The sequence below is a fragment of the Borostomias antarcticus genome (assembly GCF_949987555.1).
Source record: "Borostomias antarcticus genome assembly, chromosome: 14".
Taxonomy (NCBI): domain Eukaryota; kingdom Metazoa; phylum Chordata; class Actinopteri; order Stomiiformes; family Stomiidae; genus Borostomias; species Borostomias antarcticus.
Window position 1 is genome coordinate 9,706,329 of NC_140247.1, and position 21,423 is coordinate 9,727,751.

The 21,423-nt window shown below is 51.8% G+C and overlaps 2 protein-coding genes across 2 annotated transcripts in view; one reads left to right on the forward strand and one right to left on the reverse strand.

Annotated features, from left to right (window-relative positions):
• fbxl20 (F-box and leucine-rich repeat protein 20) overlaps positions 1-2,970 on the reverse strand; it is a 21,160-nt gene extending 18,190 nt beyond the window's left edge. The window contains exons 1-3 of the mRNA XM_084448885.1: positions 2,864-2,970; positions 699-785; positions 319-510 (exon numbers count right to left, since the gene is read on the reverse strand). Of these exons, the coding sequence (XP_084305011.1) occupies positions 319-360 (42 nt within the window). The 5' untranslated portion in view covers positions 361-510; positions 699-785; positions 2,864-2,970. The remainder of the gene's footprint in view (positions 1-318; positions 511-698; positions 786-2,863) is intronic.
• cdk12 (cyclin dependent kinase 12) lies at positions 2,128-21,155 on the forward strand. Its single transcript, XM_084448884.1, is given in 15 exon segments — positions 2,128-4,184; positions 6,427-6,963; positions 6,965-7,123; positions 7,838-8,020; positions 8,368-8,507; positions 9,403-9,573; positions 11,179-11,368; positions 12,935-12,991; positions 13,367-13,468; positions 14,340-14,417; positions 14,814-14,930; positions 15,257-15,388; positions 16,550-16,773; positions 16,909-17,358; positions 19,137-21,155. Coding segments are annotated over 15 exon segments (4,200 nt in total). The 5' UTR covers positions 2,128-2,952; the 3' UTR covers positions 19,565-21,155.
• The last annotated feature ends 268 nt before the right edge of the window (positions 21,156-21,423 follow it).

Here is a 21,423-nt window from a genome sequence, read left to right on the forward strand (position 1 = left end):
TTGTCTTTGTTTTGACTGCACAAAGAGAATACTCAAGTGCACGTTTTCACAGCCCTGAAATCCACGATTTCAGACAAAACAGCATATGAGGCTTTGGGGAAAAACTGCTGATTTGCTAATTATGGTTTCATATAGGCCTACATATAGGTGAGATGCTGTCGTGTCTTGAAAACAAGTCTAGAAGGCTATATTTGACCTAATATAACAATTGACTGCGGAAGCTGCGGTGTTTTTCTGCAAACGCACCACAACAGCCACCAGAAATAATGTCTTACTTTTAATCAATGTATATTAATGTCATTATATGTAGAAACTCACCTCAAACCGGCTCCGCGACACACCATTAACCTCTTTCCCCATCTCGGACCGTGTTTTACCCGACTCGATCAGGGGGATAACAAATTCGGTGTTAAAAGCGCAGCAACGTGTAGATATAGGCGCTCGTCTTGCGAACTGCCTTCCAAAACTACCATGCTACCGTTGTTTCGGCGGATTTCATTGTTTCTCGGCCTGTAATACAAACAAAAATAGCATTCGATAGACGCACGCAGCAACCAAACCAAACTCTATAATGTTCAGTCGGCCAGTCGTTCACCCTCCCCTCTCCTCAATCCCCCTAGTGAGCACTGCACGCTTTGCCATTACGTTACAAAAATGTTAGAGACCTGGAACTATATTGAAGCGAAATGTAGGCCTACCTTTTCAGTACAATATCTCCCTTCCTCCTTTTTGTGGTCCTACTTCTCAGCAGGCTTCCAGTAGACCACGAGCCATAAGACGCAGGCCTAGACACAAATGTAACGCCGTGACACTAAAGTCTATGTAGACTACGAAAAACGTTTCTCAGTTCACAGTTAAGATGCCCTGATACATATGTATAAACCATAACCAGACATGTACCATCTCAGGCGCTCTGCACAGAACAACAACTTTGTTATTTTCTTTTGTTGTCAGTTTTTATTCAAAGTAGCTCAATAGGCCTAAAGTTGCCTACGTCATAACAGCAAATAGGCCTATCATGATTACGTTCATTCTAAGTGATGTGTGGGCATATAGGCCTAGATAACAGGCACCAAGAGATGAATTTAACCTAATCATCCTAATCCTATCCTATGCTGCTGTTTAACATTGCCTACTTCCATTCGCACCTTTCAACTACTTAGACTAGGCTACTCAAGATACCAATGTTAATGACGCTGATCAAGCGCTGTGCTTAGTTCCCTTTCAATAAAATGTATAAACAATGAATACATTGTCATTTTTGCTGATACTGTAAAGGAAAACAGTACTTCCGCTTTGGTTGTTACTCCACCTCCAGCATGCAAGAAACCAATCAAGACGCACATGCGAACCCCTGTCACTCTACGTCATTATAGCGGGAAAAACACGCATGTAAACAAGGCGAGGAGTACAGTCCTTGTAAAATATCACTCCAGATGATTAACATAATTTAAAAAATACCCTGCAGAAATCTCATATAGCCTAATTTATTAAATAAAGAGGCAGTTGAATAGAGTGGCCTTATATGGACTTCGACACTAATAATTATAGATCATTCACCTACGACTTGCAGTCTACACGACTAGTCATATCAATCAGAATGTGGTCAGTTTATTCTACATTACAAAAAATAAGTTTCTTATTTTGTATTCAGAATCAAATTAAACAAACGAGGCTGTGGGATGCCAGCTGTAGGTATGTAGCCATACTGGCCTTTTTGTGAATGTTAGCCTAGAGATATGAGATAATTTGTATATTACTAATATCAGCAATAGTCTCATTATACTATTGCTGATAACAATTATAATCCAAGTCTAATTTTAATTGAATAAATAGCCTATCAGTCTACAGCGTTCATTAAAAACGTCATTGAGATAAGATGCAGTTGGTGAAAGCAACATTGGACATACTCATATGACGGATAAATAAATATACTTTCCTATAACATCCATCTTTATGTTTTAAAAGATAATTTACTGTAAATTATATGGAAATTCCTCCCTGACTGGCTGCATGGGTTTTTGTTGGGGGCCCTCTACAGGCAGAACACAGTAGTGCAGCTAGGGGAGAAGGCGGGAGTCCCTTCCGATTGGCTGTTGCTGGGACACGAGGAAGACTGACAGCAGTCGAAAGTTCCGGTTGGAATGAAATCGTGCTGTTGCAGAATTTGCTAGCCTTCATAGGGGCCACAATGGCGGTTGTCTTCTTCAGACAGGGCTGTGGATGTTACTAAATCCACTATCATCGCCCTAAAGATAGGCCTGGTTGATTCCCAGAGCCATTGATAATAAACTGGAACATCTACTGCACACGAATATACTATAATTTCTGATCAATATTGAACTTATGATAGATAAAAATTATATTAAAGGGAACATGTAAACAGTACCAACCGGGTCAAGTTTTCATTTTGTTCGTGAAACAACATCGCCTTTTAATGACGGCCTCTACTTGTTTCCGAACTGTAGAACCGTAAATCTAAGGAATAGTTACACCTTTACTAAGCTTGGCACCGGACAAGGAAGGCTAGAACAAAAGGGACTTCTTTTTTCCTTTGTTTTTTCACGAAACAGCATGCTACTAGCTAAGCAGCATTAGCTAGCTAGCTAGCCAGATAGAATCGGAGTCAAGAGCACACTGCTCCGATTTATTATTTGGGCCTTTTCAGCCACTTACTACCAAGCTAAATGCACAGGCGTTTTTGGCACCGGCTATCTACTTTTGTATTTTTCTGCTTTGACACACGATGCTGGCGACCTGATTGGAATGAACTTGGATAATGCATAAGGACTAAACGTGAGCGGCCTGTTTTGTTTGTTTTGCATGTCTTTCTGCTTGCTTCAAATACTTGGCATCCTTTTACCGGATTTTTGGAGCACCACTCTCCCGTTAATGTATTGTTTCGGCTACAGAGGCCCACGTTCAGGAGAGGGACCGCCGCTGACGTGAGGAATGCCTGGGTCGGATCGACACCATGGGACCAAGAGGAAGCCGGAATCGAGCACTAGCGGCGCTGGCCTGCAGCCTCAAACTGCCAGCGGCAACAGCGGGCTACACCAGTCCGTGGTCCCGCTTCATACTTCTGCTGGAAACATGACGAGCAAGGACGGTAAACCTCAATCAAAATCGCCAATGTCATCTTCATCCTCAAGACGTAAACGGCATAAATCAACCAAACATGGTCGCGAGTCCTCAGTGGCGCAAGGCCCTGTAGCGTCGACCCACGGCTCTACGTCGCCTCCTGCCGTGAACGCCGTGAAGCCACTAGTAGAATATGATGATATCAGCTCCGATTCGGATACTTTTTCGGACCCCCCCTCCGCAAAGCCTGCCGAGCGAGGTGCAGGAGATCGATTAGATACGGCTGTAGAATACGCTAAGGGTGATGGGGGCGGGGCTGCCGGGGAAAAAGAGAGCAGGAAACACCGGCACGCCCGCAAAAAGTCCAAGGACCCCAGTAAAGTTCGCGAGGATGGGCCTCAAAGTTACAAGAAAAAAAGTAGCAAGGACCTTGACAAAGTGAGCTCCGAGACGAAAAAGGAGAAGACGGCCTCTGTGTCTTCCGCGGCCTCCGGGTCACGGCGCCAGGGTCAGCAGGAGGCGGAACCCGCCGGGACGAAGCGCGGGGAGTTGCCGTCCGCCTCCCAGGTACAACCTGCGGCCCGAGTGGGGAGCGCCACGTCCTCGTCCTCCTCGTCCCGCAGCAAGGAGAGGGGCCGCTCGGGGAAGTCCCGCAAGGACAAGCAGCAGAGACGAGACGGGAGGGGGGACAGCGGACAGAGTTCCTCCCAGAAGGACCGTGCGGATAAGAGCCACCGCAAATCCTCCAAGAGCCACAAGTCCAGCCCCAAGGGCAAGGCCTCGAGCAGGGGCAGCCCGCGCAGGAAGGGCACGGCCTCCGCCCTGTCGCCCAGCCCCAAGAGAGGGGCCAACGACAGCCCCATGGGGGGCAGGTACGGCCAGGATGGCGAGGACAGCTACCACCACGGCCGGCGCCGGCCGGCCCAGCAGAGCCCCAGCCCCTACAGGGAGATGTCCCGGCGGAGCAGGCAGCGGTCGGACAGCCCCTACGGCAGTAGGCAGAGGTCCTCCAGCTACGAGAGGGACAGCAGCCCTTACTCCCGGAGGCGCTCCATCAGCCCCTACGGCAACCGACGGTCTTCCAGTGCCAGCCCCATGTCACGGTGAGTACCACCGGGCCCCCGGTACATCCCCCCCACGGTCACCTACACCCACGCCACCGGTACCTTACTTTACGAACGCCAGGCACTCCACCAAATAGGCGCTCTGCCAGCAGGACTGCACAGTCACCCGCCCTCCATCTCTGAAGAGGCCCTGGCTGTTAACAGATTTAGTCTTCTAGTCTCAGAGAAAGCTTCTGTTGTTCCTCTTGAGTATGTGTTACACCTGACCTCAGATCACACGACATTTTGTTTGATGTCTCGCTGTTGGCAAGTTTGTAGGATAGAGTAACCAGGTTATTTTGATACTGGAGTATGCTCTCTCTCCTCTCTCTCTCTCTCTCTCTCCTCTCTCTCTCTCCTCTCTCTCTCTCCCCCCCCCTCCCCCCCTCCCCCCCTCCCTCTCCTCTCTCTCCCTCCCCCCCTCTCCCCCTCCCTCTCCTATCTCTTTCTCCCTCTCTCTCTCCTTCTCCCTCTCTCTCTCTCTTCCTCTCCCTCTCTCTCTCTCTCTCCTCTCTCTCTCTCTCTCTCCCTCCTCCCTCCCCCTCTCCACCCCCTCTCTGCCTATCTCCCTGGGGGAAGGGAACCTGTAGAAGCACATGGCGGACAGCGGTAGAGCCACTCTGGGCTGGTGTACTCTAGGCCGGAGAAATCCTCAGCTGTTTGGGGTAGTGTCGGAGTCAGCTGAGAGTCAAGTAAAGGGGGTGTTGGGCTGTGTTGACAGATCGGCCATTTTACCATTTTGTTTTTTCGGCATCACGGTGGACCTTGAGCGAGTGGTGGGGAGGGGGTGGGGGGGGGCTGTGTCTGCGGGAGATGACCTAAAGATAAAACAAGGCCTCTCTTGTGCTTGTCCTTAGTTTGGGTACTTTTAATGCTGGGCTGTCGGTCTAGTTTAGCTAGTTAGGCTTAACTACAGGAGCCCTGTATCTTTCTAACCGATTAGGCCACTGTTATTTCTGTCTTAAGCTTAGTTACTCATCTAGTTTTGCTGTATTCAGTGTAGGGATGAAACGGTTACCGGTTTCACGGTAAACCACGGTGAAGATTCCACACGATTAGTATTACCGTTTCAAAATAAATGATCATTAAAACCGTGTTGGATTACCGTGCTTTGAATAACCACGGTAAATAGGTTACCATAGACATACAGTCCGACTTCATTCCCAGTTTCAACTTCAGAGGAAATGATTCGCTTACGCACCCACATCCCAAAATGCCAAATACCTCACTGCAGCACTTCCACATTACATAGCAAAGGACATGATGCCCTTTCAACTGTTGAGAGGCCTGGCTTTCCCTGTGTTATTTGTGTTTTTTTTAAATAAAAGTTGTTGAAAGGATTCCAGACCGTCTATCAGTACTTACTCAACATTTTCAGCATATTCTTAAAAAATACTGTGATAATACCGATAACCGTGGGAATTCTGGTCACTATAATCATGGTATGAAATGTTCATACTGTTACATCCCTAATTCAGTGTGTTCTGTCCTCCTTGAGTATCATAAGTAGCTGAAATGGAGTAACACACATGGCCGTCAGAGTGCAAATGTTGCTATGGCCTGCCATTAGGGTTAGGATTAGGTTAGGGTTAGGTTAAGGTTAAGGTTAGGATTAGGTTAGGGTTAGGCTAGGATTAGGGTTATAACATGCATAACTCTGTGCTCATCAGTACAAGTAGCCTACAGTATACAACCTCCATGCTCATGGGAAGTGTAGTTCATTCAGCAGAACAGATCGATGAGGGGTCTGCTTCCCGTCCAAAATTAAACCAAACTAGTTTGTCATGCTGTACCGGTACGGCAAGACATTTTAACCTTTAAACGGTGTTAAGCACCGACTAACGTCTTTATCTTTGCATGGTAGCACTCACCAATAAAAGATACATGGACAGATCCTCTATTTCACCGGTTTTATTGTTATCTTTTATTGGTGAGTGCTACCATGCATCTTTGATGTCCTTTTTGAATTTTGGTTTAGCACCACAACAAAGTCTATTTTTTGAGGAAGGCGCATACATTTCTATTGCAACAGTCTTTATCTTTGCGTTAGCTACAGCGTTGATACATTTTCCTAAAGCCGTGCACTGACCCCAACATAAGCAACACCCAAAATACTTTTTCCTCCATTCGAGGATAGCGTACGATAAGGAAAAGTGATAGTTGACTGTGGGTTGTGTTCGTGTTGTAATGCGTCCTTTGGGAAGTGACAGGGCTGGTTGTTTGGGTGTGTGTCTCCCTCCAGGCGCTCCGCTCGCTCCCGGAGCCGCAGCCCTCTGCCTTTCTCCTCCTCCCGACGCTCCTCCTCCCGCCCCCGCAACAAGAAGCACAGCTCGTCCTCCGCCGGCGCGGGGGGCGGGTCCCACAGCAGCAGGCCCGCCTCGCGGTCCCCGCCGGCCGCCTCCCGCCTCCCCCTCAACTCCAGTTTGGGGGCGGAGCTCAGCCGCCGGAAGAAGGAGCGCCAGGCGGCGGTGGCCGCCGCCCGCGGCCCCTCCCCTCTCCCCCCTCCACCGCGCAGGACCACAGGCCCCGCCCCCCGGCCGCCCAAAGCCGAGGCCAGCCCGCTGGAGAAAGACTCGGCGGCGCCAGCGGAGCCCCCCCCGCCCCCGCCGCCACCCGTGGCGCCCGCACCCCAGGACGCCCCCGCCGGCAACGAGGAGCAGGGCGCGGCGCCCCCGCCTAACGCCTTCTCCTCCCCCGCGCCCCCCCCACCCCTCGGGCAGGCGGCCCCGCAGCCCCCTCCCCCCGCGCCGCCCCCCTCCGCCCCGGAGTCCGGCCCCCCCCCCCCCGCCCACGGCGCTCTCCTCTAGCTCCGCCTCCTCCCAGGCCAAGTCCCCCGCCCCCGGCCCGATGCGCAGCCCCGCCCGCCCCCCCCTCCACAAGACCTCCACCCTGCCGCCCCTACCTCTGCCCCCCATGCTGCTGGGAGACTGCCGAGACAGGTGAGCACACACACACACGCACACACACACTCACTCAGTGTTCCTACTAATAGCGCTCGCTCACTCAGCACACCCTTGTCTCGAGGCGTCGTCGTCATCGTGGCAACAGTTGCTTGAGACTCAGGTTTCTGATTGGCTGTGAGCCACTGCAGCAATGGAAGTGTGGAACAGACTAGGGCTGCACGATTATGACAAAAGATAATAATTGCGATTATTTGCTTCAAAATGGCAATTGCGATTAATAATTGTGATTAATATTTAATATATAATATTAATATATAATAACCAAAATGCTCCCAAATCACGGACGTTGATCCCTTTCTTGTTACTAACTCACTGACCTTGTTTTCGCTCATTTTGTCACTACTCACGGCTGCAGGTACTCTTGTGACACTTGTCTTGACCTACTGCTATCTATCTTCTCAGTGAAATTGCTACGCACAGCACACTCGGCGGCAACACGTGATTGGTCAGACAGCATAAGCGCCTGTGATTCGTCCGTGTAGTCCTAGCACACTCTATTCCAAGCAAAATTATTAATCACATTAATTGCGACCTTTTGGAATTAGTTAATTGCGGAGGTCATAATCGCGAATTCGATCAATTCACGATTAATTGTGCAGCCCTAGAACAGACGCACGCCAGGTTCGAGACGAAGACGATCTGGCGGTGGAAGTCTGTTACCGGTCCCTCTCTCTCTCCCTCCCCCATCAGTCCAAAGAAGTCCTCCACCCCCCCACAGAGGGCGTCCAGGAGGGAGAAGGAGGTGCGTAGCCGGCCGTCGCTGATCGACCTGCCCCTGCCCCCCATCCTGTCGGGGGGGGACCCGTCTCCGCCCCAGTCCCCCGTCCACCGAGCCCCGCCCCCCCCCCAGACCACCCTGAAGAAGAGACCAAAGTGAGTCCCCGCCCGCTCGGGTCTCCTCTCTTCCCTCCTCCCTCGTTCTTTCCACGTCACAGCCGGGTTCGTGGGAAGCAGCAGAGAGAGATGAGTAGAGTCGCAAATTTCGCGGAATTTCATGAATCGATAACTGTTAACCTTAACATACGATAGTCGATTAATCGATAAGAACGTCCCGCGCCGGACTGCGATTTGCTCGCTTCATTTTTGTGTCGTCTTCTGCTGTGTCGTTGAGATTTCCCGGCGTCCACGGACAGACAGGGAGAGGAGGCCGTAACACTCCGTCGCCCCCTCGGTACGGCTGACCCCTGACCCCTGCTCTGCTCTGCCCACCCCCTCTCTAGGTTTTGCTGTCCGCGGTACGGAGAACGCAAACAGACGCAGAGCGACTGGGGCAAGCGCTGCGTGGACAAGTTCGACATCATCGGCATCATCGGGGAGGGGACCTACGGCCAGGTGTACAAGGCCAAGGACAAGGACACCGGTGAGGCCGGCGGGACCTGGACCTGGACTGGGTCTCATAGTCTGTCCGTCTCATAGTCTGTCCGTCTCATAGTCTGTCCGTCTCATAGTCTGTCCGTCTCATAGTCTGTCTGTCTTTGAAGGAGCTGGCAGACTTTAGAGGGCGTGTTTTGGTTTTGCTTTGTGGGGGTTTTCACATGACCTCTGTCTGCCTGTCTGTCTGTCTGTCTGTCTGTCTGTCTGTCTGTCTTGTCTTGTCTTGTCTTGTCTTGTCTTGTCTCTCTGTCTGTCTTGTCTTGTCTCTCTGTCTGTCTTGTCTTGTCTTGTCTCTCTGTCTGTCTGTCTGTCTGTCTGTCTGTCTGTCTGTCTGTCTGTCTGTCTGTCTGTCTGTCTTGTCTTGTCTTGTCTCTCTGTCTGTCTTGTCTTGTCTCTCTGTCTGTCTTGTCTGTCTCTCTGTCTGTCTTGTCTTGTCTCTCTGTCTGTCTTGTCTCTGTCTGTCTTGTCTTGTCTGTCTTGTCTCTCTGTCTGTCTTGTCTCTCTGTCTGTCTTGTCTGTCTGTCTTGTCTGTCTGTCTTGTCTCTCCGTCTGTCTTGTCTTGTCTCTCTCTTTTCTTGTCTCTCTGTCTTGTCTTGTCTCTGTCTGTCTTGTCTTGTCTCTCTGTCTTGTCTTGTCTCTCTGTCTGTCTTGTCTCTCTGTCTGTCTTGTCTTGTCTTGTCTCTCTGTCTGTCTGTCTGTCTGTCTCTCTGTCTGTCTTGTCTCGTCTGTCTGTCTTGTCTTGTCTCTCTATCTGCCTTGTCTGTCTGTCTTGTCTTGTCTCTCTGTCTTGTCTCTCTGTCTTGTCTTGTCTCTCTGTCTGTCTTGTCTTGTCTTGTCTCTCTGTCTGTCTCGTCTCGTCTGTCTGTCCGTCCATGCCCCAGGCGAGCTGGTGGCCCTGAAGAAGGTGCGCCTGGACAACGAGAAGGAGGGCTTCCCCATCACCGCCATCAGGGAGATCAAGATCCTCCGCCAGCTCAACCACCGCAGCGTGGTCAACATGAAGGAGATCGTCACGGACAAGCAGGACGCCCTCGACTTCAAGAAGGACAGAGGTCAGTAGGCCGTGTGTGTGCGTGTGTGCGTGTGTGTGTGTGGCTGCGTTCCAAATCACATACTTGTTCTTTTTACTATTAATACGTAGTCGTACTGCAGCTGCCCTTATAAAGCACGTAGGGTTGCATGCAGTATGCGTACAATTGTGACATACAACTTGTCCCTCTCGCTCATACATCCGTTGCGGTCCGTAGCACAAAATTTAGCCGGCTGGATCTGTATAAGTAGCTATGTCACATAGCTAGCCGGACGGCTACACAACCGTCATCTGTCATTGTCGTTGCACTGTCATCATGACAGAGGACAGTGCATTCAAGTGTAAGTACTGAGCGGATAAACGAGCGCAAATGTGGTCATTGCACTTGTAGAAAAAGAAGGTTGGTGATGATGGCGGCACTCCTAAAATAATAAAGGTGCGAGACTTTATGCTCAAGTGAAAAAACGTATTAGGCTTTCAGGCTGACGTGTTTGGTGCCTTCATCAGAGCATCAATGCCGAACCGCGTCAGCCTGATGGACGAATAAAAATTGTAACTCGAGCTTTAAGTGTTGCACCTTTCTTCTTTTTAGAGTTCATTATCACCAACCTGGTGTTTTATTCCTACAAATATTCGCCTGTAGCCGAGCACCCAGAGCCAAGGAGGCAACCAGAGAACACCTTAACGCATCTTAGCGCACCTTAACGCACCTTAACGCACCTAAACACACCTTAATACATCTTAACACATCTTAACGTCGTCAATAGGGCTGGGTATCGAGTCGAATTTCAAGAATCGATTCCAATTCACAAGGTTCAGAATCGATTATCACAATTCAATATCGATTCGGTTAGTGTTACAAAAACCTGTTTTTTTTTAGCTGTAACCTTAATTACATGACTGCCAAGTTATGCAACACATCAATACTAGGGCTGGGTATCGATACTGATTTCCAAAAATGAATGAATGAATCATTGAATGAATGAATGAATGAACTATTCATTCCTTCATTTATTCATTCATTCATTAAATAAAAGATCGATTTTGGGATTCATGAATCGATTCTGAATCATTTGATTCAGAATCAATGAATCGATTTTTTAAACCCTGCCCTACTCGTCAACGAGCCATCATCTGCCCGTTCCCTCGGCGCCTCAGTCCATTGGACCGCGCAGGGGATTGTGGGTCAGAACAGCCAGAGAAGCAGGCTGGATTGCATACTGCAAAATGAGACCGGGACATCCTGGTATTTTTGGACACTGCATTTGACATACTAGGACATGCAAAATCTTTTTATGCCATACTAAACAGTGGTAGTATGGGTTTTGGAACGCAGCCAGAGTGTATTCACATTTATGTGTGTGTGTCTGTGTCTGTTATATGACTCTGATAGCACCTACTGTATTTACTAGTATATATCTACCTATTGTATTTATTTTTTGCTGCTCTTGCACTTTGGCTTTAGCACTAGATGATGCTCTTAGTCAAGGAGATGTACTTGTGAGTTGTGGCGAGTAGTCGTACATCGACTACCTACGTTAAATTATCATAAGCAGTTATTCTAAGTCGCTTTGGATAAAAGCATCTGCTAAAAAAAATGAATGTAATGACCCCTCCCCACCCCTAGGGGCGTTCTACCTGGTGTTTGAGTACATGGACCACGACCTGATGGGCCTGCTGGAGTCGGGCCTGGTGCAGTTCTCCCAGGAGCATGTGCGCAGCTTCATGCGTCAGCTGATGGAGGGACTTGACTACTGCCACAAGAAGAACTTCCTGCACAGAGACATCAAGTGCTCCAACATCCTCCTCAACAACAGGTTCATTCAAACCTTTATTTGGGTCTATGAAAGGCGCTGTATAAATTAAAGTTGTTATTATTATTATTATTTATGCTCGAGAGGCACTGAGGTTGCCCTCGTTTACAGTGACGACGAGCGAACAAAACATAAACAACGACAGCAATAACAAAAGGACAGACACACAGGAAGGTTTATAAAAACAGTAACTCAAATGATAAACTCAATATAAAAATAGTAAAAATGCACACGCAGTCAGGATGGTGTCGTCACCGAGGGTCGTCACCACGTCGATTTCGCCAGTACAACTTGAGTTTCTTGACGCAGTTGTTTTCATGCTGGTCGCCATCTTGGCTCTGTGCACGTGAAAAGTCAGGTTTTTATTTAACCTTTATTTAACCAGGCAAATCATTAAGAACAAATTCTTATTTACAGTGATGGCGGCAAAAAGCACAAGCTTCTTGAGGGAGGGGGGAAAGGGGTCTGAGAAAGAAAAATCAAGTTAAAGGACAACGACGACAACCACAACAGTACAGACACACAGCACACAACCACAACAGCACAGACACACAGCACACAACCACAACAGCACAGACACACAGCACACAACCACAACAGCACAGGCACACAACCACAACAGCACAGACACACAGCACACAACCACAACAGCACAGGCACACAACCACAACAGCACAGACACACAGCACACAACCACAACAGTACAGACACACAGCACACAACCACAACAGCACAGACACACAGCACACAACCACAACAGTACAGACACACAGCACACAACCACAACAGCACAGACACACAGCACACAACCACAACAGTACAGACACACAGCACACAACCACAACAGCACAGACACACAGCACACAACCACAACAGTACAGACACACAGCACACAACCACAACAGTACAGACACACAGCACACAACCACAACAGTACAGACACACAGCGTAGAAAGACAACAGCAGACATCCAAACATAAAGACATACAGGTATGCACCACTTGCAGCACAGATATCAAGCACAACACAGAACAGGAGTAGTAAGACACAAGCATTAAGACAGGCAGGTTCCATACATCACATATCAGTCACAACACAGAACAGGAGTAGTAAGACACAAGCATTAAGACAGGCAGGTTCCATACATCACACATCAGTCACAACACAGAACAGGAGTAGTAAGACACAAGCATTAAGACAGGCAGGTTCCATACATCACACATCAGTCACAACACAGAACAGGAGTAGTAAGACACAAGCATTAAGACAGGCAGGTAAAACAAGCAGTGCAGCAGCAGCATGGGGGGTCAAAGGGGTCAAACATGTTAAAAGCACAAGATACAATGATTATTGACAGCAATAACAAGGTGTCACCACCAGAGGTCATCATGATATTGATTTCACCTGTAGAACTTGAGTTTCTTGACACGGTTGTTTTCATGCTGGTCGCTATCTTGGCTCTGTGCATGAAAAGTGCATTTGATGTGATGATTCATCTGTGGTTAGAGTCAGTAAAGGCTTCTCTCATCTGACCTCTGACCTTTTCTCTACCTGTCTCTACCTGCACAGTGGTCAAATCAAACTGGCCGACTTTGGCTTGGCCCGCCTGTACAACTCAGAGGAAAGGTGAGAACATTTACGTTACATTATGCTCATTTAGCAGAAACTTTTATCCAAAGCGACTTATAATAATAATAATTGCATTTAACGTAGGTCTACTACTACTCTCCAGAACTCACAAGTGCTTCTCCTTTCAAAACAAGTGACTAAGAGCATAATCTAGTGCTAAAGCCAAAGTGCAAGAGGGATAAGACCTCGTTCGTTTCTGCAGTTCACATGAGCTTGCATTTTGTACCAAAAGCAATCCCATCACCCTCCACTAGATGGAGCTGTGTCCCCTCTGTAAAAAGCTTGTAGCTGGAAGCTGCAGTGTTTGTGCCAGGGCTCCGGGGGGCGCTGTGTTAAACATCACTGCCCTTTCTCTGTCTCCCGTCGCTCCAGTCGGCCGTACACTAATAAAGTCATCACGCTATGGTACCGCCCCCCCGAGCTGCTCCTGGGGGAGGAGAGGTACACCCCCGCCATCGACGTCTGGAGCTGCGGGTTAGTACCCCACACCCACACCCCTCGCCTGGTCACCCCCCACACCCACACCCTGGTCACCCCCCACACCCACACCCCTCGCCTGGTCACCCCCCACTCCCACACCCTGGTCACCCCCCACACCCACACCCCTCGCCTGGTCACCCCCCACACCCACACCCTGGTCACCCCCCACACCCTGGTCACCCCCCACACCCACACCCTGGTCACCCCCCACACCCACACCCTGGTCACCCCCCACACCCACACCCTGGTCACCCCCCACATCCACACCCTGGTCACCCCCCACACCCACACCCCTCGCCTGGTCACCCCCAACACCCCTCGCCTGTTCACCCCCCACACCCACACCCTGGTCACCCAACACACCCACACCCCTCGCCTGGTCACCCCCCACACCCACACCCCCGTCTCTCGCCTGGTCACCCCCCACACCCACACCCCCGTCTCTCGCCTGGTCACCCCCCACACCCACACCCCTCGCCTGGTCACCCCCCACACCCACACCCTGGTCACCCCCCACACCCACACCCCTCGCCTGGTCACCCCCCACACCCACACCCCTCGCCTGGTCACCCCCCACACCCACACCCCTCGCCTGGTCACCCCCCACACCCACACCCCTCGCCTGGTCACCCCCCACACCCACACCCCTCGCCTGGTCACCCCCCACACCTGGTCACTCACCAACGTTTAGACTTGTTTGTAACATCTACATTTTATACATTCAAATCACACAAGCGCACGTTGAAGAAAATAAAACGCGGTAGCTTTTATCCGTCCACGTGCGGTCACTTTGACACTGGCGGACGGTCACGGTTCTGTGTGGTGAGGTCAGTCGCTGAACGTGATTCTGATGGTCTGTGCCCAGGTGCATTCTGGGAGAGCTCTTCACGAAGAAGCCGATATTCCAGGCCAATCAGGAGCTACTACAGTTGGAGCTGATCAGGTACACCGTGCCGTCGTGCCCCCTACTGGCTACAGAAGAGAAATAGACAACTACAGAACAACATTGTATCCCTTTTAATGTTGCCACTCTCTCTCTTCCTTCCTCTCTCTCTCTCCCTCTCTCTCCCCCCTTCCCTCTCTCTCCCTCTCCCTCTCTCCCCCCTTCCCTCTCCCTCTCTCTCCCCCCTTCCCTCTCTCTCCCTCTCTTCCTCTCTCTCCCCCCTTCCCTCTCTCTCTCTCTCTCTCTCTCCCCTTCCCTCTCTCTCCCCCCTTCCCTCTCTCTCTCTCCCTCCCCTCTCTCTCTCTCCCTCCCCTCTCCCTCTCTCTCCCCCCTTCCTTCTCTCTCTCTCTCTCTCCCCTTCCCCCTCTCCCTCTCTCTCTCTCCCTGTCTGAGTAGTCGTCTGTGTGGGAGCCCCTGCCCTGCTGCTTGGCCGGACGTCATTAAGCTGCCCTACTTCAACACCATGAAACCCAAAAAACAATACCGGAGACGACTGCGCGAGGAGTTCGCCTTGTATGTACACCGTGACTACGTACCCCGCTGATTGGGCTGTGTCTACGTACCCCGCTGCTTCGGCTGTGTCTACGTACCCCGCTGCTTCGGGCTGTGTCTACGTACCCCGCTGCTTCGGCTGTGTCTACGTACCCCGCTGCTTCGGCTGTGTCTACGTACCCCGCTGCTTCGGCTGTGTCTACGTACCCCGCTGATTGGGCTGTGTCTACGTACCCCGCTGCTTCGGCTGTGTCTACGTACCCCGCTGCTTCGGCTGTGTCTACGTACCCCGCTGCTTCGGCTGTGTGGTTGTAGTGTTTGACGCGCTCTCTCTCTCTCTCCTCCAGTCTTCCTGCTCAGGCTCTGGACCTGCTGGACCGCATGCTGACCCTTGACCCCGCGCGGCGCTGCAGCTCAGAGCAGGCCCTCAATAGCGACTTCCTGTGCGACGTGGAGCCCAGCAAGATGCCCCCGCCCGAGTGAGTCTTTCGTCCACCTTTCGTCGCAGGCTCAAAACTCACCTCTTCAAGAAGTACTACAATGATCCTCCCTCTTAAGCACCTATTGTATTTCCATTTTGCTACTCTTGCACTTTGGCTTTAGCACTAGATTATGCTTCTAGTCACTTGTATAGAAAGGAGACGCACGGTAAATGCAATTATTATAAGCAATTATTGGAACTTGCTTTGGAAAAAGCATCTGCTGAATGACTTATGTTTTAAAAATTGAGTTGATTAAAATCAGTTGAGTTTTGAAAGTCCTCAAGTGTGTACCCACCCAGCAGGGTGCTCTCTGCCTCTTGTCCCTCTGTCCCTCTCTGTCTCTCACTGTCCCCTCTGTCCCCCTCTGTCCCCCTCTGTCCCCCTCTGTCCCTCTCTGTCCCTCTCTGTCCTCCTCTGTCCCCCTCTGTCCTTCTCTGTCCTCCTCTGTCCCTCTCTGTCCCTCTCTGTCCTCCTCTGTCCCCCTCTGTCCTTCTCTGTCCTCCTCTGTCCCTCTCTGTCCCTCTCTGTCCTCCTCTGTCCCCCTCTGTCCTTCTCTGTCCTCCTCTGTCCTTCTCTGTCCTCCTCTGTCCTTCTCTGTCTCCCTCTCTGTCTCTCTGTCTCCCTCTGTCTCTCTCTTCTCCCTCTGTCCCTCTCTTCTCTCTCTGTCCCCCTCTGTCCCCCTCTGCCCTCCTGTCCCTCTCTGTCCCTCTTTTCTCCCTCTGTCTCTCTCTGTCCTCCTCTGTCCCCCTCTGTCCCTCTCTGTCTCTATCTCTCTCTGTCCTCCTCTGTCCCCCTCTATCCCTATCTGTCTCTCTATCGCTCTCTGTCCCCCTCTGTCCCCGTCTGTCCCCGTCTGTCCCCGTCTGTCCCTGTCTGTCCCTCTCTGTCTCTCTCTGTCCCTCTGTCCCTCTCTGTCCCTCTCTGTCCCCGTCTGTCCCCGTCTGTCCCTCTCTGTCCCCGTCTGTTCCCGTCTGTCCCCGTCTGTCCCTCTCTGTCCCCGTCTGTCCCTCTCTGTCCCCGTCTGTTCCCGTCTGTCCCCGTCTGTCCCCCTCTGTCCCCGTCTGTCCCCGTCTGTCCCCGTCTGTCCCTCTCTGTCCCCCTCTGTCTCTCTCTGTCCCTCTGTCCCTCTCTAACTCTGATGTGTCTCGGTGTCTCTAGTCTCCCTCACTGGCAGGACTGCCACGAGCTGTGGAGCAAGAAAAGGCGGCGGCAGCGCCACAGCGGGCTGCCCGAGGACGTGCCTGTGCCCAAAGTGCCCCGGAAGGACCCCACGGGGTCGTCCAGCGCAGAGAACAGCCGGACCCAGGCCAGCCCCGCCGGAGCTCCGCCCCCGCCGCCCGGCCGCCCCCCCACCGCCGCCATCTCGGCCAACGAGCTGGCAGGTAAGTCGGGACGGCACCCGGCGTTAGGACTAGAGAGCGCCACCCGAGTTGACGGTTCTGAGGGTTCTGGTGGTTCTGACGGTTCTGGTGGTTCTGACGGTTCTGACGGTTCTGATGGTTCTGATGGTTCTGCAGGGCTGGGAGCCGCCGCCGACCAGCTGAACCAGACGGAGCTGGCGGTGCTGCTCAACCTGCTCCAGAGGCAGACGGACCTGAGCGTGCCCCAGATGGCCCAGCTCCTCAGCGCCTCCTCCAGCCACGACGGACAGCAGCAGCTGGAGAGCCTCGGCCAGTCCCTGAGCGCGGGGGGGGGCGAGTTGTCCCGCCCGCCCAGGGGGGCCCCGGAGGAGCAGGGCCCCGGCGCCAGGTCGGGCCCCAAACCCCCGGAGCCCCCGCCCGAGCACTCCCCAGCCCCCGGGGACCCCACCCTCAGCCGTGACGACCAGGCCAGCCTCCTGGCTCTGCTGCTGGGTCAGCTGATCAAGCCACAGGCTGAGGGGGCGGAGCAAGGTGACGAAAGCAATGGCGTCCAATCAGAGGAGGCGGTGACCCGCGGTTCATCCGCCTCCACGGCAGACCGCAAGGGCAAGTCTGGGTTCAGTCTCTAGGGGGCGCCGCAGAGAGAAGCGGGTTGGATGGATGAGGGGGGGGTCCGGAGACGAGACCGAGGACGACGGTCTCTCCATGGTTTCCTGTCAGGGTTCAGATGACGTAGATGATTCGCTCTCCAAAACAAGTTGTAGATTGTTTAAAAAATAAAAAAGACAAAAAGTGATCAAATGAAATTGGGAAATAAATGAGGAAATGCAACAAAGAAGGCACAGTTGGTTAAAAAAAAAAAAACTTATGGGTAATATATTCATTTCTGTGGGGTGTAGACTGGCGGGCTTTGCTTCTATCTTAGGGGAATCAAATTGGCCTGCTGTCTCTCCGCTCCCTCTTCTCATCGTCATTAGCCCCTCCCCCCACATCTGTCCCGCCCCCCTCCCTCTTTAAGGACTTCTCTCACCCACTCACACGCTGTAGGTGGCCACACATTCACCAAGGTGACAGGACTGCAAGATGAGAGACCAGAGCATGGCTTCGGGTGACCCGCGTCACATGACGTGGGCTTTGGACATCTCTCATTGGCCGTGACTCACGAACCAAGGGGGAGGTGTAGTGTTACAGTATCAGAAAGCAAAGGTTCATAGTCTCACTGCACTCTTCCCTCCTCTTCTCTCTCTCTCTCTCTCTCTCTCCTCTCTCTCTCTCTCTCTCTCTCTCATTCTTATGTTTTTTTAATTTCTCATCACTGCAAAGCCGGTGTCCTGGTTTGTTCTTCACTTATAAAGATACTGCTTTAGAAACAGTCTGTAATGTCAGCCTTTTTATGAAGAAAGTCTAATAAATTATCAAGTGGAAATAAATGTTTTGAACCTTAGACTTCACCTGCATGTGTTTCTTTAAACGTTCATTTAAAACACACTTTTATTTTTTTTATTTTTTTTTGTGAACGGCTCTTTCTGTTGTGTTTGTCGGCGTGTTTGCGCCTCAGTTTTATCCGGCGCGGGCAAAGCCTTCTCTGTCTGTAGCACACGCCCACCGTTGCCACGGGAACGGTAACAACCTGGTTGCCTTGGAAACAGCCATTGTGGCAGTGTAGCGACGTAGCTATGGCAGCAGATGGTGGAGGCCTTTCATCTTTGCAGTTTGAGATTTACTCCGGCAGAACATAGAGAACGACGTCTACATTTAGTGACCTGTCCCCCACATAACAAGCACCCCCCATGTTAAGTGATAGTGATTCTGTGGTCAACATGTGCCCATGTTTAGGTTAAAGGTTCTAGTAGTCAGGTATTCCCTGGTCACTGTATATAAGTACATTAGAAATGGATTGACACCAACATATATTTTATAGAGTACCTTAAGCAAGTAATTGATACTATAACATGAGCTACGTGTGTGGGAAGCCTATGTCACACTTGAAGTGTCATCAAATTAATCATAAACACAATTATTTTCTGTTCAGCCCACTGAACCTTATTGAATTAGGGTTGACCGACTAAGATCATATCCAATACAAGGTTGGAAAATAATAGGTGTACTTCTTAAGTGGTTTTTGATTGGTTGGCAACGATCCAGGAGCCCTCTGCTGTCCCTCTAGTGGTGAATATGGGGAATGCAAAGGTGTCATTAAATAGTCAGTCCAGCAACCTACAGTTTAGACAAAATGACCGTCACTTTTCCTCATGATTAAAGCTACATATAAACGAGAGCATAGACTAGATGGGGGAACACAACCTGTCATAAAACCTTGTTTGAGTGTTGGATGTGCGTTACGATATCTAACTCACTCGTCTTGTGTGTATGTGACCACTCAGATGGCGCCGTGACCAATCGGAAAGCTGCCGGGGCGAAGCAGGTCCCTCCGTCGTCGGAGCGCCGCCCCCCCTCCCCTCCCGGACCCCCCCCGTCCGCTGCCCTCCCCCCGCCCGCCCCCGGGGCCCCGCCTCCTCGCTCGGAGGGCCGCGGCGCCGGCCAGGAGATCAGCCCGGCCGTGGCCGCCGCCCTCCTGCAGCTCATCTCCCAGCAGGACCCCGACGCCGCCGCCCCCCAGCGCGGCAAGACCCCCTCGTCCCCCGCCGCCGACCCCGCCAAGGCACAGCCCCCGCCTCCCCCAGGCTGGGGGGCCGACACCCCGCCAGACCCCCCCGCCGCCGCCGAGGCGCCCGCCGGCCTGGCCTCCGCCGCCCCGGCCGCCGCCGCCACGCAGTTCCCCAAGGACCAGGACCTCCGCTTCGCCCGTTGAATCCCGGGTCGCCCCCTACCCCCCCTCCCCCCCCCTCCCCCAGGGTCACAGACCTGTGCAGCAACAGGGCAAAGGGCACCAAGCGAAGCCCCGCCCACCTACGGAGCGGATGGTGGTCGTGGGGAGAAGGTCCGCTGATGGAGACAGAATGATGGACCAGACTCTCGGTCAGCAGCTGCTTTCGCCGAGGCAGGCGGCGAATGTCCGGTACGAATTTATGAGACAACCGGGAGAACGGACCGGCCTATCGGAGGGACGAGCAGGCCGAGGGGAGGAGTCATGTTTGTCTGACTGACCGTCGGCTAACGGACCTTAAGCCCGCTAGGGACAGAATGGGTTCAGGTCTGGTTTCTGGACCTGGGGTGGTCCCTCCTAAGACATCATCCATTCACTGACAATACCCCCCCCCCTCCCCCCCAACACACACACACACACACACACACACACTACCCTTCCTCCTCTGCCTCTTGACTTGATGAAGCTGGCTCAGTGAGTTGCCACATGTGGAATGTGATTGGCTGCGATTTAATTTCCTTTCCTATTTCTTTTTTCAAATCGAATGATTGTCGGCGCCAAACCACAACGCCTGCTACCGACAGGCTGTGTCGGCGCGTTTCGGAGTCTGTCGACATCGTCGGTCTCCACGTGCAGGTGTGTAAACAGCCGGTGTAGCCAAGCGACCTGGCCGACCCCTCCTTGAAACATTCCGCCAGCCGTCGTCATGACGAGGGAGCTCTGGAGGGGTCGCCAGGCTGGTAACCGATCGCGGTTGTGACAGATCGGGCGCGGTCTTGGAGAGAGGTTGGTAAGTGCACAAGTCGCAAACACTGAGGAGCAGAATGAGCTTGACCTGACCCTGATCTTCGACCTCGTGCCTCTTCTGTGACCTTAGCGACCTCTGAATGACCCACGACCCCGGTGGACCACGTTTAGTCTTTGATTCCGTTCCGGAAGGCTCACGCACATGAAAGATGACTCGACTCAAATACAGAGAGAGCCTTTTTTCCCCAGTCTATATCTTTAGATGAAGATATGGCTGAAGATGGTCTTTTTTTTCTCTCCCTTTAACTGTCTATCAAACATCTCCGAACAGAACACCCACTCCACGGGTTTGTTTAACCTCCGGAGACGGATACGTCTGCTAACCGCACGCCACCTCTGTAGTGACCGCTTTATGTGCCTGTAGCCCCCCCCCCCTTCGTCACTCACAGGGTAGAAACACTCATGCTTAATAGCTGCTCTCAGCTTCACACCCACCAGTCTGTTATCATGAACGGTAGGTGTCCCTTTACATGCCTGACGCGCCCCCCAGTGTCCACCCCCGGCAGACCGGACCCCTGTCCTCACGTCCCCCCCTCTAGGGCTTCTCCTGGTGGTCTCTGACGGCCTCTTCCTCCCTCCCTGCCAAACTGTGCAGCAAACGCTTTTTTGTGTGATTATTTTCTACTTAAAGACAATGTAACACGCTGAAATGATGGTCGATGGTTTTGTTTTCAGTTTCGATTTGTGAACGGTTGGGGGAGATGATCTAATCTGGTTTCATGTGACTGTAAAAATTATATTTTGTAATATGTTTTTTCTTGGTTCAGTTTAATAAAAGACACCATGCGACCAGATAAATGGTAGTCAGTCTTATTTTTTATAAATCGCACATTTGTGATGACCACAAGATGGCGCCCTCTCACTCCCACACTATCCTCTCAAGATGAAAATCAGGATTCCGCAAAGTAAAGTAGTCAATAATGGCGGGCGAGACGGCATCGTCGTCGACGATGTAGGCGTATTCTAGGTATTCCGGTCCACAATCACTTCAGATAATCTCACCACATTACGAATGCTACATGTCAAGCATCAAGTGG